Source organism: Equus asinus, chromosome 3 (genome assembly GCF_041296235.1).
Source record: "Equus asinus isolate D_3611 breed Donkey chromosome 3, EquAss-T2T_v2, whole genome shotgun sequence".
Taxonomy (NCBI): domain Eukaryota; kingdom Metazoa; phylum Chordata; class Mammalia; order Perissodactyla; family Equidae; genus Equus; species Equus asinus.
The window spans coordinates 100,282,332-100,298,267 of record NC_091792.1 but is presented as its reverse complement, the minus strand read 5'-3'; the positions used below and the strand labels follow the sequence as shown (position 1 = coordinate 100,298,267).

Here is a 15,936-nt window from a genome sequence, read left to right as displayed (position 1 = left end):
TTAGGTGTTAACTGCCTTTTACCTGCTCTGCTGCTTGCTGTAGTGTGATGCCCTCCTTGTTAACCTCTGCCTATTTTTCCCTCTCTTCTTCTCGTTATCCCCTCTGTCGATCCTCTTCTCGCCCTTCCTCCTTGGCGTCCAGTCAGTCTTTAGATCAGCCAGCTGCCCTTATGGACATTGCCAGGCCTTGACAGTGAATGAGAGGTTTGAACTGAGTTTACTATGATGGTCATACCTATAGAAAGGCCGTGATGACTTTTTTTTTTTATACCTAAGTCCACTAAATCAATAAAAATGTGCAGGCCGTAAAACTTCCTTGGGTTATTGTCCTCATTTTGTTTACCTAGCAGGGCAACAGCAAAAATTAGACGATCTTTGGGACTTGACAAATCCACTCATCTTGGGAAAGGGAGATAGCCTTGGCAGCTGCTTACTTAAAGCTGTGCAGAACTCCATCAGCATCGCTGCTGTGAAAAATCTCACTTGATATGGATGAGTCACAGGTGGCTTTTACATGGATTCAGAAGAGAACAAAGAAAGAAAGGCCAGGCTGCCATTAGCCTGAGCATTTTCGTCTTTTTCTGCTAGCATCACTTTCCTGCTCACTTAAGCCAGATGTATTCTCTAAAGGTCGGCAGATGTCAAATTTGCGTTAATGCAAAGGCCTCAAGGCATTTACCCTATAAGTCCCCAAGGAGGCCGGCTACTGTTACTGATGAGGAGTCGTGACACTGACCTGCTACCAACAAAGTACTATCCAGATTGAGAAAGCAACTTTTGCTGGGAAAGCATGTATTTAAAAGGAGGGATAGTTAGTGTGGGCCTTGAGGTGGTGAGGGGTAGGAATCTACTTGGCCTCATAGGTTGAGTGAAGAAAGCCAGAGCTCCTTGTGGACTGGAATAATTAAAAAAGAAGACTACTGAATTGGTGGCTTAGGGAGCGAGTATACATCTGAAATGCTGTTGTGTACATTTGGAAACAAAGAAGCAGAAAGAAAACTTCCAGATGGGAAGATGGACCATTGCTCTGATGACCAACCAATCAACTGATTGACAAGTAATTACCGAATGCCTATCACGTGCGTAGCATGATGCAAGACTTTGCGATGCCACTGGCATTGACCACCGGGCCTTTTGATAGACAAGACAAGAGTTTACACTTTCATAAAATTGTTAGAGTTCTCTAAGTTTCTATCAAATGCCTTCAGAAATGTTCGTATAAATATTTTCTAAAACAACAGTGAACCAAGTCACTGATTGGTATCGGAATGTTAATTAAGACATCTGATGCTGATAGCTGACTTATTTCCAATTCATATTAGTGCTGTTCAAGATAAAGACCAGCTGGTGTTTGTTTAATAATTTATAACCAAGCAGCTCATATCCATAGAAATCTCAAAGTCAAGTGCTCAGAAAAATCCAGCATAACCTGTTATGAACGGTGGTCGGCCCTGGCTGGAAGAATTTATAGCACCACGTTTGTCTGTGGTACATGCTTTGAGTTTTACAAATATTAGGTATTATGGGTGGGGACATTCAAAGGACAAAACTTCCTCATTCTGTAGTCGTTTAAGTCCGTGTACTATTATGAAGGGCTTTTCTGACTCTGGCTAACATAATACATCAAAGCAAGTGCAGAGACTTCTGTTAGCTGTTCTCTCTCTTCCTTCCCCCTGTCCCCTCTCTCCTTTCTTCTCTCTCTCATTCCTTCCTTTTATACGCATTTCCCTTCCTCACCTTGGCAACTATTTTAATTTTTATCTTTTTGTTTTTATGGGCTCATATAAACTGGGTATTGTCATTTTGAGTGTGTATATATGTATATATGATTTTCTGAAATGATATCATGTTATAGAGTTCATGCTGTTCTCTTCTTTTTTCACTCAACAATATGTTTTTAAGATTCACCTGTGTTGCTGCATTATCTCCCTTTGCTTCTTGCTGTTGCATAGGACTTCCTGGTCTGCATCCCCACAGCTTACCCATCCACTCTCCCGGTGACATCCTCCATCCTCACACCATCACTAGAGAGCGCCAGTGAACAGCCTCGAACGTGTCACTTTGTGAACCTGTGTGGGAGGTTCCTGGGATGGATAACCCAGGAGCAGAATTGTTGGTTTCTTCACTCTGCCTATTCTTTATTTGACTAAGCAGTGCCCACCAGCTCACCAGCATCTGCACTCCCATGCATGAGGTTTCTCTGTTTTCCACATCCTTACCAGCATTTGGTGTTAGCAAGCTTCGGATTTTTTTCTGGCCAATAGGTATACAGGGACATTTCATTCTAATTTACATCTTTCTTATTATTAATGAGTTTGAGAATATCTTCAACTCCTATTGGACTTTTCAGTTTCCTCTTCTATAAATTGTTTTGGCCTCACTGCCTTTTTCTTGTTGGTTTTATAGAGTTCCTTGTATGTTGCGGATGTTACCTCTTGTCAGTCTTAAATAGGCAATATTTTTCCATTCTGTTACTTTTTAACTTTTAAGATGGTGCTCTTTGTTGAACAGAAATCTTTAATTTATCACTTTTTACTTTAAGGTTTGGCTTTTGAATTTTTGTTTAAGAAGACCCACTCTGCTTGAGTTCAGAAAGAAATTATAACTACTTTTTTTCTTTTAATTTGGCGATTTTATTGTAACTTAAGTTGTTGATTCATCTGGAGTCCCCATATGTGTATGGGTTATAGTCAAGATCCAGTTTGACTTTTCTAAACTTGGGGATCCAGTTTTCCCAACCTCATCTAGTAATTCAGACTAACCTTATTCATTGATCTCTTCTGTGTATTAAATTTCTATATTCACATATGTCTGTCTCTGTGCTATTCCAGTAGTGTAAATTTCTGTTCTTGTACCACTATCACATTGTTTTATTTTGTTCATTAATTTCTATTGCTTTGCAGTATGTCTCAATATCTGATAGGGCAGATTCTCCCTTTCCTTCCCCTTCATTTGCTTTCTTTTTTTTTTTTTTAAAGATTTTATTTTTTTCCTTTTTCTCCCCAAAGCCCCCCGGTACATAGTTGTATATTCTTAGTTGTGGGTTCTCCTAGTTGTGGCATGTGGGACGCCGCCTCAGCGTGGCTCAATGAGCAGTGCCACGTCCGCTCCCTGGATTCAAACCAACGAAACACTGGGCCGCCTGCAGCGGAGCGTGTGAACTTAACCACTCAGCCACGGGGCCGGCCCCCCTCTTCATTTTCAAAGTTGACTTAGCAGGTCATAGACTTTAGAGTCTGTTTATTGAATTCCTAATAACATTCAACTGGAATTTTTATTAGTGCTGTATTGAAGTTATAGACTACTTTGGGGAGTGGTAACATCTCTCTAATCATTTCGTTTAAATTTACAAATTACATTCTGAGTATTACTGTAGATGTGCCTCAAAATGTTTTACTTGTAATGTTTTTATTGTTGGTCATTTCTTAATTTTTAAAAAAATTTCTGCAATTCTTCATTTCTGGGAAGATCTACTTAGCTTGTAGATTATTCAGTTCTGTTGAGATGTCAGTTCTGGAATTAGAAACTTCAGAAGTTTTTATGGAGCGTGGGAGGGAAGAAGGCTTTTCAGATTCATATTTGCTTCTTTGTTCCAGTTATGAGTTGGGGTGATTTTCTTCTTCTCTGATATGAAAATTATTGCCTTTCTGATTTTCTGAAGATTACCTCGCCTTCCATGCTTGCTTCTAGAAAGATACTGAATCTTACAGGATGCAGGATGGAACATTTGGCCCCATCTCTTGCATCTTTTTGCTCAAGTCTTGGAAATAGTTTTCGGGAGGTTAGCATGGTATAGGTGAATTAAGAGAACAGGCAGAATAAATCTCATCAGTTCTCTATTCCTGAAATATTGATTCTCCCACAGTGGGAAGTAGGTTTGTTTTTAAAGAATTTTTTGTTTTTAAAGAATTTAGCCAGTGAGTGTAGAGTAGATTGTGTAATAGACTTGCCGCAGCTGCGCTCGCGCTCACCTCCCTCCTCCCGCTCACCTCCCTCCTCCCGCTCACCTCCCTCCTCCCGCTCACCTCCCTCCTCCCACTCTCAGAAAAGGAGGCCTTTCTCTGGTCTGGTCAGGGCTCCTCTCTCCATCTGTACTTTTGAATGTACATCCCCCTTTTCTCTTACGTAGTCCTTCAACGATTATTTAAACTCTTGTCTTTTTAAAAACCTTTCCCAGGATCTGAATTTGCCTTGAGCTTTTACAATATTGGAGAGACAAAACATCCTCTTACCCTTTTAATGATTTCCTTCTCTGTCTCCTTCCATTCACAGCTGGGAGCCTTTAAAGGAAGAGTTTATTATCATGTCCTTCACTTTGTTTCTGTCCAATGACTCCACTGAAGCGGCTGTGGCGCGGGTCACCCACATCTCAACGTCTAAGTGTAGTTAACCCTCTTCAGACCTTATTTGTCCTCCCTGCACTGTTAATGAAACAGTTTCCTCCCTTGGCTTCTCAGCTACTACACTCCTATTTTCTCTCCTACCTTTGGATTACTTCTTCTTGGTCACCGCTGCTAGTTTTTTCTTTCTTCATTCAATGTTGGTGCTTTCTAGATCTTTGACTACTTCTGTCTTATCCTTCTTGCTTTTCCTGAAAAAAACCAACTGATTTCTGATTTCAGCATTATGTGTGATGACCCCCAGGCCTCTCCCCTGAGCTCTAGAACTATAAATGCTGCTATTTACTTGACTGCACATACCCAAAACTGCCCCATCATAATCCCCCACATTTCTTCTCTTTCTTGTGTTCTGTGAGTGACATCACTCATCCCCCAAGCCAGACCCTTGGAAGCCCCACCTAAGACACTTTCTCCTACATAGCTCTCAAATCTGTCATCTCCTCCACAGCTTTGGTTCGACCCCTAATCATCTTGTTCCATTTCCATGAGGATTGCTATGGTCTTCCAACTAGGCCCCAACTCTCCTTCCTTGCCCCCCCAAACTGAAGCCAAAGTGATCTTATTATACCCAAATAGGGCCAAGTTTCTATTGTGTCTAAAACTTAGCAGGGGCTCCTGCTGCTTTTCACAGGATGAGAATCTAGACTATAGGGCCTGGAATACAGGTTTCTATAATCTGGTCCTTTCCACTTTTCCAGCTGAATGGAACTGCCATTTCCCTGGATGCCCAGGCTTTTGCCAGGCTCTGGGCCTTTACTTGCCTCACTGCTTCAGCCGGGGGTACATTCTCATCAGCCTGGCATGCTCTGACTCACATCCCCAGACAATGCTTGAGGGTCGCTGCTTTTATGAATCCTTTCTTGACCTTTCCTACCTCCTACCCCACGCACATTTTTTCATATTTATTTGTGCCTGTACAAACTGATCTAGATGATAGCTTTAATATTTCTAATACTGCAAATGTCTATCGCCCTCTGTTAGACTAATAAGCCTCTTAAAGCAGAGACCAAGGTGATTTGGTTTTTTTGTCTCTATCACCTGGCACAGTACTTGACACAGAGCTTAAGCAATGTTTTTAGGGGCTAAATGAATGAATAAGTGAATGAGTAGGTCCTGGAAGATTGTGTGAAGTTCAACAATTTCAACATAATTTTTGTAGCATGACCTTGCTTAGTAGAACTCTGAGTTTCTGAATTCTCTCTCCAACTAGGGTTGCCAGATGAAATGAAGGATGAAATATTTGGGACAAACTCAAACCAAAAAATTAATCATTATTTATGTAAAATTCAAATTTAACTGGGCATCTGGCAACCCTGCTTCCAAGGCCATTTTAACTTTAAATCCCATATTAAATTGGATATGCTAATGGGTGTGGCACAGAGTATTCGTTATACTTAGTTCAATGAATAATTCTTTGGTTCTCCTTCAACTGTGGAGACACAAAGTACAGAGTCCTTTGAAATGTTGGACTCAAGGAAACAGAACTCAGCTGAGCAACCAGAAAATGAGATTGCTATGTTGATAACCAACTGTGGACATTGTAAAGAATAGACGTCTCTGCTCCTTTTGCTCACTGTTGAGCAAACTTGAGAACCTTCTCTGATGGGTTTTTCTCCCCCTTAGCTTGTGACCAAAGCTGTAAGAGTTGTGGCCCCAATAGTCCCAGATGTCTTACCTGTACAGAGAAGACAGTGTTGCATGATGGCAAATGCCTTTCTGAATGCCCTGGTGGGTACTTCGCTGATGCCACTGGCAAATGCAAAGGTAAGACGTGAGTATTCATCATCATCATCATCATCATCGTCATCATCATCACCATCATTGACTACCCTGGGTGCCATATGCTGCTTACTTGGGAATTTGTGTGTATGATGGGAAAAAGTCAACTTAAAAGGAATGGATTTTTCATTATAGAACCTATGTGTATTTGGTATGGGAGTGGGAGATATGGGTGGATGCTGGGGTACTAAGAGTGACTAAATAAAGTACTTAGATGTATCAATCGTTATTAGAGCTCATTTGGTCTTTTTGAAATGCCGAGAACAGCTTTAAGATCTGCATACAGTCTTTGTGTACTTGTAAACCGTCACTAACTTAGGTTGTAGGTATGACAGACTTATTCCTTAGATGACATTTATAAACACATATATTGGCAACTACAATAGACTACAAAAATAAAATAAAAAAGTAAATCAAAGTTGATAGCTTGTAAAGCTGAGTCTATGCCTATTGAAAATTTGGTTTTATGTGCTATTTGTATATTGTTTCTTTCAGACTTATAACCTAAACTATGAAACCTTCCCATTTGAGACTTTATAAGTTTCTACTTATATATGCTTGACTTGTGCCGTTCCTTACAGGCAACTCTAGGAACTTATTGCTGCCTGGGGCACCTTGATTGCCCCTCCTCTCCGAAACATACACACACATCTGCACTTTTACCTAGTGTATGTTAGTGGCAGGATATTCAGACCTGTCCCACAGCCTCTTCTTGTCAACCTTCCCTTTGTCTGCCAACCTCTTTACTTACCCAGTGTTCATCCCTTTTCCTCAGCATCCTGCCCCAAAGTGTCTATCCTATCTCCATACTCCCCTCTCCCAGCTCCTGACCATTATCCCCCAGAGCCTTCTTCCAGTATCTCATTCTTGTCCCTTAGGACAGGCCATGGTACCATCTGTCTCTTCGAGTCAGAGATGTCCCATTGTTACCACCTGGGGTCAAAGCACATTTTATATATATATAGTGGTCAGATTCTTTAATGCAGTTCTTAGAGTCCTAGAATGTCCCAGCTAGAAGTACCTTAAACAATCATTTAGTCCAACCTCTCACTGTGCATGCCAAGGAAGCTTGGTCTGGAGAGACCAGGCTAAGGGCATAGATAAGGTAGTGGACAGTCAGTCAGAATTCAGTGCTCCTAACACTCGGAGCCCTGAGCTTTCCACACTTCCTGTTCAGGTAGTATGTGTTTTAGGTTCAGACATACGTAGGGCTGAATCCAAGCCCTGCTACTGTTTAGCTCTGTGATCTCGGGTAAATTTTTCAACTTCCCAAGACCTCAGTTTCCTCATCTGTAAAATGTGGTTAATAATGCCTACCTCATAATGTTGCTGTGAAGATTAAAAGTAGCCGTGTGTATAAAATACTAACACAAACACTAAATAAAGGGTAGAACATGGATAAAAGATGAGTAAAAGGGAATGCGGGCACTTTTGGCAATACGAGCACCTCCTAACTCATCTTGTCCCTTGGTTTGGTGTGACAGCTGAAGGGGGCTTGAGAGTGATAGAGGAGAGGGCCTCCTAGCGCATAAGGCGCTCAGCCAAGTCGTGGGCTCCTTAGTCACCTCGATCCCATCGTGTTCCTCTCTCACTCTCTTCCTCAGTTTGTCATAACTCATGTGCCAGCTGCTCCGGCCCCACGGCCTCTCACTGTACAGCCTGCAGCCACCACCGGGCTCTGCGCCAAGGCCACTGTCTGCGCAACTGTGGAAAGGGCTTCTACGCTGACCACGGGGTCTGCAAAGGTATTGGTGGTGTCCTCGTCATTGCTAAGAGGCTTGCCCATCACAAGGACGTGGATTTAAGTTACTTTTCAGGGCAACTTTTCCTCTAGTGTATCTTATATGGCTATGCATACTTTATATATATTTTTTCATGACCAAGAGATAATCTGAAAATTAGCTTTGAATATTTGTGAAGACACCCAAAAGTTCATGATTTTTCTGACCATCCTTCAGAGGAATGTCATTTCCTTTACCATGCATTAAAATAAAACCAGACACTTATTTCCTCCTTTATCTGTTCTCCTAGCATTGCTAATATTTTTATTAGTCTTCGTTTTGCTTTTTCCTGAAGGACTTCTTTCTGTTAATGATACTGCTGAGCAAACTGAGAGTTCCTTGCAATGCCTCTGGGCTGAGTAAAATGAAAAATCTGAAATGGCTGTTTGCCAAAAACGCTTTGAGCTGGTCAGGAGGTGTGGTATCATTGGAGCCTTTTGAAACTAGAACATTGGGAGCAAACACTTTAATTAAGTGAAATTAATTTACATTTATTTATACATAGGGCACCTTGGAGAAGAGTTGGAGAATAGTTACAAGAAAAATGTATTTAAAACAGGGCAGCTGCAATAAATATTCTGAAAAAAAATTTAGAAAATCTTTTAAAGAATAGGAAAGTTAATTATATCAAAATGTGGGCATGAGGTAGTGTGAGTAATCTGTTTGACTCTGACTTTTACCAGTAGCCGGGAAAACAAGAAACTGTGATGGATTGTCAGATTCTTGCCGCTGCTCAAAAGGGACCTCTTCCTTGTCTAGGAAAGCAGCCTTTTCTCATATAAATTCTAAGAGGGATTTGTTGCCTGGACCCCTAGGTAGTGGGTGATGGATGACATAATGGACAATAACACAATGACCATTTTTGCAAAAAATACAGTTATGGCCTTTATATGAATGCTTCTTAAAATCTTCAATAAAACCTGAGGACGTAATGTGAAATCACCATTCAGTGAATGTGTATCTCTGGAGAACCAAGCCAATATTGTCCAGTTTGCTGTATTTTTTTTTTTCATGATCTAGCCTGGCAGCCCTTATAGGACCTGAGAGATATGACTAGTTAACATCACCCTCATTTTGCCTCTCACAAATATTATTATTATTACCTTTTGCTTTGTATAGAACACTAGAAAAACAATTTTCTGAAAAGATGTATCTGGTAAACTTTTCTAAGTGGTTTTGACTTAATTAGAGACTCCCCTTGGTTGCAGCATATATATGATCCTTGGATTGTTTTCTGCATTTTGTTCCTATTGGCAGCCTGTTATTCATCTTGCCTGACTTGTGTGGGTCCAGAGCCCTTTCACTGTACCCAGTGTAAGAAGCCAGAAGAAGGACTGCAAGTCAAGCAGGTGCCTGGGGCAAACCTCACCTCTGGCGAGTGTCTATCCCAGTGTAGAGCCCAGTTTTACTTGGAGAACACTGGGCTGTGTGAAGGTGAGTAAGCCTGATTTGAGGAAACATTAGGTAGCTTCTGGGCTTACCTCTTGAGAGATGCTGTGAAGTGGGACCAAGGCCAGAAGACCTTGATTTTCACATAAGAATGGTTCCAGGATGCCTGTGGATGGAGCGGAAGACTGACATGCAAAAGAGCATCCCCCACTGATGTCCTCCTTCCCTTTGTGAATAATAGATACTCTTAAAGAGCTAGTTCCGTTTACCCCGCTGTCTCCAAAGTTACACTCTCAGAAGTTCCAGACAGGGATTCTTTCAGAGACAGTATGAGTAGCTAAGAAAGACCCAGAACCTGTTGGAGAATTCCATTTATTATTTCTTCTAATTTGCTACTCTGAATATAAATTGGTCCCTTCAGGGCAAAATCTGGTCTTCTGTCAAAATTTAGAAGTGATTCCTGCCATTGCCTTGGCATATCATCTACAGAGGATTGATGCCATCCCGAATAATTTGACTCAATAGCCGGGTCATCTATGAGTGGTTGAGGAGATGAAGGGGAGATATATACAGTTTCTTGGGAGTAGGGGAGGCTCCTCTCTGCATCTGCAAGAATCTGCCTTGCTTTTGGATGAATTATTTGACTTTCAAGCTACTTAAAAACAAATTTCATTGCTTGTTTTTTCATTGTAAACATATAAAATTTCATTAAAGGAAATTTTGAATGTAGAAAAAGTAGAAAGATAATCCGCCCATCATCTATCTCCTAAACCCAATTGCTTTTATCATTTTGCAATAATATATCTGAGTCTTTTTTCCTATGCATAGCCTTGAGTTTTTATTTTTGCAATATAACTGTAAGCATGCTGTGGATTCAATTTTGTTTCCTACAAGCCCTCTTATTAGAATGGCTTCAATTTTACATTGAAACATACCCTCACATGGAAATGCTGGATTTCAAGGTTAGGTTAAAAGATCTTTGACACAGTGAGTCATACGGCATAGTAGGAAGGATGCAGAATTGGAATACAGAGACCCCAGGCCACACTTAAGCTCTCTGAGCCTTTGCATTCACAGCATTAGAATAGGGATAGTTATCTTTCACACAGGCTTTCTGCCATGCTCAAAGGAAGTTAGGAGTGTGAAAGTGCTTGGTAAATTGGAAAGCCCCCGTGCTCTATTGGTATAAATCTCTGTCCGTATAGTCAGGTGCTCAGGAACATTATAGGGGTAACCCCCTGCTCCCTGGGATGCACCAGGCTCAGGGGGTTTACATGGTGCCTAGAAATTGGAGGAAAGGTCTCTACTCTCCAGACATCCTGGTTTCCCCCATATGCGCATTGCCCAAACTCTCTCTAGTCCCTTAAACTCTCATGTCTGTATTTCCACAACCACTTATGGAATATGGGAATCTTTGTTTCTAAGAACCCCAGTGCCTTCCCAAGGCACATACCATGCAGCATTCCCCTCTGGTCCCGGGAGAAATCAAGCAGAAATCTTCCCAGGCTACTCAGCGTAGCTAGCATCTTCCTAAAATTTTGAGTACTATATTAAAAATGAAAAATAGGGAATTTGGAGAGAGATCAGAAAGGAGAAATAAAAATTGATTAACATTTTTAAAGTTAAGTTGTAAATAAAAACTAGAGTGACCAGAGTTATTCAGCTAGAAAATAACATTACAGTTTATTTGGTCCACATCGTGAATCAGACACTTAGAAGTGCCTTACTTGTTTTTCCACTTAGTCCTGATAGTAACCTTATGGGGTCAGTGGGACAACTCTTTTAGAGGAGAATAAACTGAGGCTTGAGGAAGTTAAGGCTGGAACTAGCTCAAAGGCATGTAGGCAGCACAGTGTAGAGTCCAATGGGAACCTAAGTCAGCCTGACTCCAGTATCCCTGCTCTAAACCAGGATGCTGCTGTATTATGGTCGCTGAAGGGACAAAAGCACAGCATACTAATGCTGTGGATTGGGGCGTCTTAAATTTAAGAAAGCGTCCTTGACAAAGGGGAGTTTTGTGGGAAATCCTTTATACAGACACCTTTTAAAAAGGATTAAAATCTAATCCCTCTGGAATGGTTTAATTTGTGGTCCCATGTGAGAGGACTAGGTTGACCTCCTGAGTCTCCTGGAGCCCCATGGTTTTATGCTAGTTAACATAATATTATTAAGTATCATACATATAGCTGTCTACTCACATTTATTACCAAATCCCTGTGCAATCTCAGCTAGGTAGATTGTTGTACTCTATTTATAAGTGATGAGAGTGTGGCAGAAAGAGGTTAATTGAGTTGCCCAAGATTCCATTGGGAAACTGAGTACAACCACCAATTGTTTCCAACCTACCTGTGTATTAAGTGTGTTGATTGATGTATTTCCTGTCACTCATCCCGTATCTCTGGAAACCTTTCTACCTTCCCACAAGCTGTTCCATTTTTGATTCTGCCCAAGCATTGTCTATGAAATCAGGCCCGGGAGCCCTATGAGATTGCACTGGGCTCTCCTGCTCACACATTCCCAGACATACCTTTACCTTTTTCAGAACGTTTGAGAAGGTTGGAGTTTGTGTGTATGTGTGTGTGTGTGCCATTGAGAGTTTATTTTACGGCACTTTTGATCTCAAGTGCTTTTCCATAAAGAAGAGAAAAACAACTGTTTTTTGGAGCTCTCCTTCCTCCTTTCTCTGAGACTGCAGCACAGAGTGATTAGAATATTACTGCAGCTAATGAAAGTGAGAGGCAGACACAGTACAGGAAGAAGCAGTTTTCTTAGAGTCTGCATTGGTGTCAGAAGTTGTCGTAAAAGTTTCTACTCAGAGCTACAAGAAAACCCGGGAATTATCTAATGTGAGGTGAAGGAAAAATACTCAAGATACTTGACTAAAATCTAAGTCTGAGTAAAGGACAAAAAAGCAAAATTAGCAAACACTGCCCAAAGAGAGCATTGCTTATAGTAGGACAGTCTGTGTTTATTCATTCCTTCTAGAAATGTGTATTGAGTGTCACCAGGGTGCCAGGCATTGTCTAGGCACTGGGGTACATGTGAAAGAGTGAGGTGAAATTCCTGCTCCTGTGGAATTTATATTCTAGTGAGAGAAACGGGTAATAAATAAATAAATGAGTAACAGCAGCAGCAGCAGCTCTCATGGCATGCACTTGGCTGGTGGGCTTTGCTGTGAATCCACAGCGGGGTGATGGGGGAGAAGGAGGGGTGGGCCAAGGTGGGCTTCAAAAGAGTGCTCTGGAAGGGTGGGGATGGCCACCCGCATGTGTTTGTCCTGTGCCTTTGACTTGTTCTCAAAAATGAGCTTGGATTGGGGCTGGCCCCGTGGCTGAGTGGTTAAGTTCGCGTGCTCCGCTGCAGGCGGCCCAGTGTTTCGTTGGTTTGAATCCTGGGCGCGGACATGGCACTGCTCATCAAACCACGCTGAGGCAGCGTCCCACATGCCACAACTAGGACCCACAAAGAAGAATATACAACTATGTACCGGGGGGCTTTGGGGAGAAAAAGGAAAAAAAAATAAAATCTTTAAAAAAAAAAAAATGAGCTTGGATACTTCAGACGATGGAGCTTTGACAGTATGCTTCTTTTTCACATGGTCTCTGTTTCCAAAGTGTGGCTAGAGTTGCTGGTACAAAAGGATGGGTTACTAATTGTAGGGTAATTTGGAGTCATCTTCAATAGAAGACCAAAATTGCACATGTTTATTAAATATTAACATTTAGGATTAGCTAAAAGAAGGATTTTAACAGCTTTATCTAGAGTTGATCTCACCCAGTTAATGGATTGTTCACTAGCATTGACAGATTCAAGTTTCTTAAAAAAAAAAAGAAGACAGCAAAACCCAAGAAACACTCATCAGTCCCCTTGCCCAAAGAAAACAAAACAAATTACAAAGTAATAAAAACCCAAGCCCTCCAAAATAGCGTCAAAAAACCATCCCTTACCTTTTCATTCGTCTTCCTCCGCTAGTTTTCCGTGCCCCTGTGAGTTCCAGATTAGGTCCCCAGGGTAGAGCTGGGTAGGGGCCACTGTGCTGCACCACTCAGGGGCACCATTCTCAAGGTGACGTCTGACTGGTGCCTCCTGGGGTATGTGTGACTGTACAGCTCTGTGTACATGGCAGCCCAGGGTGGATGGACAGGGCGAAGGACCTGGAGCTCTTGTCACTAGGAGACCTCTCCTTTCTCCTACTGATGTTCAGAGGATCAGTTCAGATTGCTTAATTCAGCCTCAGATTCTCCTTCCACTCCTGGTTGGGGATTTTTTTTTTTTTCTTTTAAAAGATTCAACTATTTTGAAGACTTAGCTTTTAGTTGAGGTCTCACTAGAGCAGAGCGTCTCATGGGAATCTCCTGGGAATCTTGTTAAGATGTGGATTCAGATTTAGTAGGTCTGGGGTGGGGTCTGAGTTTCTGCGTTTCTAACATGTTCCCAGGTGAGGCTGGTGCTCCTGGTCCACGGACCACAGTTTGAGTGAGCAAAGCCTCTACTTAAAGAAGAATAAGCATATCACTTTATCACTGCGGTACATCTTCCTAATTAGAGCAGTTTTTTAAAAGAGATCCTAACTTTTATTTCTTTGTGTGCATTATGCGTATTACAGAAACTTTAAAAAATACAGATAGGAAAAAAATGAAAACAAAATAATCTATTACTGGGCTATCCAGACTTAGCAAATAAAAATACAGGATTAGGAGAGAAAAATATTCAGCAAATAAAAAACGAATTTTTTAGTATATCTCAAATATTGCATGAGATATTCTAAAATGTTATTCATTGTTTATCTGAAATTCAAATTTAACTAAGATGTTCTTTATCTTTAAATCCTATTTATAACCCTTCTTTCTTGAAATAACCTGTTTTGATTTTTTGGCATAGATTCTTAACAGTTATTTATACATATGCACATATATATTATCATTTTATAGTTTATAAATTCCTTAAAAGCAAAAATTTTATTGGAGATCCTATCTATTTACATTTACTCCCATTTTATAGATGAATAAAGTGAGGCTTAGAAGGAACCAACTAAAGAATAATTTAGCACTGGGGCATTCTGGGCTCTAATATAGGACACAGTTGCTCAGGAAATATTTCCTTCTTTCTAAGTCCTGATCTCTTGTTCTTCATTTCACACTAAAGTTTTACAATTTAGTTTCAGGCCAGGCCATCTCAATAAATGTGCAGCTCAGTCACTATGTCACCAGTTTAGCAGTGGTGGCCAGGACGCGATATGAACAATGCTCAAGATTATTACATTAGCCACGTAATTGCCCTGATTCCATGGCAAATTAATAATGAATTCTTTAAATTCCCACATGGTTCAGCAAGAGGGTTCAAGGTGATATAATTTTGAGGAAATTACAAGTTTTATTTTAAAAATGAACTCTCTTCTAGTGAAGTGAATTTTACTTACACATCTTCTAATGTATTATGTCAGTAGAAACCCTGTGCTTTAAAATATAATGCAGAGGTAATAAACATCCCAGTGGTCCCCATTCCTGCATCAGCAGCCTTTTCATTATACTTAGAATAATCATGGAGCTTAGGTCAGATAAACATCAGGGAACTTTAAGCAACTAAATTTTTCCAGGCCTTTTTTTTCAGTCTTAAAGATCGCATTGCCTCCTTAGGCTGGGTCTTACTGCACAGGGCAAAATTACACAAAATCAATACAGGTTTGGTATCAATTTTAAAAATTTTTTCCAGATTTGTTGAGATATAATTGACATATAACATTGTATTAGTGTAAGGTGTGCAATGTAATGATTTGATATGTGTATATATTGTAAAATGATTACCACGGAAAATTTAGTTAACATCCATCCCTTCACGTAATTACAATTTTTTCCTTGTGATGAAAACTTTTAAGATCTGCTCTCTTAGCAACTTTCAAATATGCAATACGGTATTGTCAACTATAGTCACCAAGCAGTAGATTACATTCCTAGGACTTATTTATCTCATCACTGGAAGCTTGTACCTTTTGACCACCTTCACCCATTTTGCCCATCTCCCATGCCTGCCTCTAGCAGCCACCAGTCTATTCTCTGAACCTTATCATTCATCTGGCTCTAGTTGTTGTTTGTCTCTCAAACCTTGTGATTATCCAAGCCACCTTCTTTGTTCTTAGTGGCTCCGCTAGTTGAGAGTGTGCCAACACCTGTCTGTGTCCCAAAGAGGAGGATCTTAGTCAATGCCTAGATGCAGGCTGATTGGAAGCTGGACCCTCAGGCAGCAGCTCTTGAAGTATGCAAGTAGATCTGGTATGTTCTTGGGAGGAAGTGAGCTCAGGAGCCTATGTCACCATCTTGGATCAAATGCCTTTCTTAACATAAGAAATTCACCAGTTATTTTGGTCAATTAATTAGCTTGCTTTAGGTGAATGGGAAGAAATAAGGTATATTGTGAGTATTTTGGTGTATTTAGTTGTTGCTAAAGTTCACCAAAGGCTTTAAGGCAAAGAGTTTTAATTAAAGAAATAAATAGGCAGAAGGCCTGCTCAGCTTAAGAGTATGTTGCTATTTATGAAGCTGGAATTCCCTTGCATTAATTGAATAAAATACATGGCATCTATATTAAGG

The 15,936-nt window shown here is 40.7% G+C and overlaps 1 protein-coding gene across 3 annotated transcripts in view; it reads left to right on the top strand.

Annotated features, from left to right (window-relative positions):
- Window positions 1-15,936, top strand: part of FRAS1 (Fraser extracellular matrix complex subunit 1) — a 419,525-nt gene that overhangs the window by 209,816 nt on the left and 193,773 nt on the right. For all 3 annotated transcript variants that reach the window (XM_044766202.2, XM_044766201.2, XM_014865057.3), the window contains exons 16-18: window positions 6,024-6,164; window positions 7,784-7,924; window positions 9,218-9,394. In XM_044766202.2, the coding sequence (XP_044622137.2) occupies window positions 6,024-6,164; window positions 7,784-7,924; window positions 9,218-9,394 (459 nt within the window). The remainder of the gene's footprint in view (window positions 1-6,023; window positions 6,165-7,783; window positions 7,925-9,217; window positions 9,395-15,936) is intronic.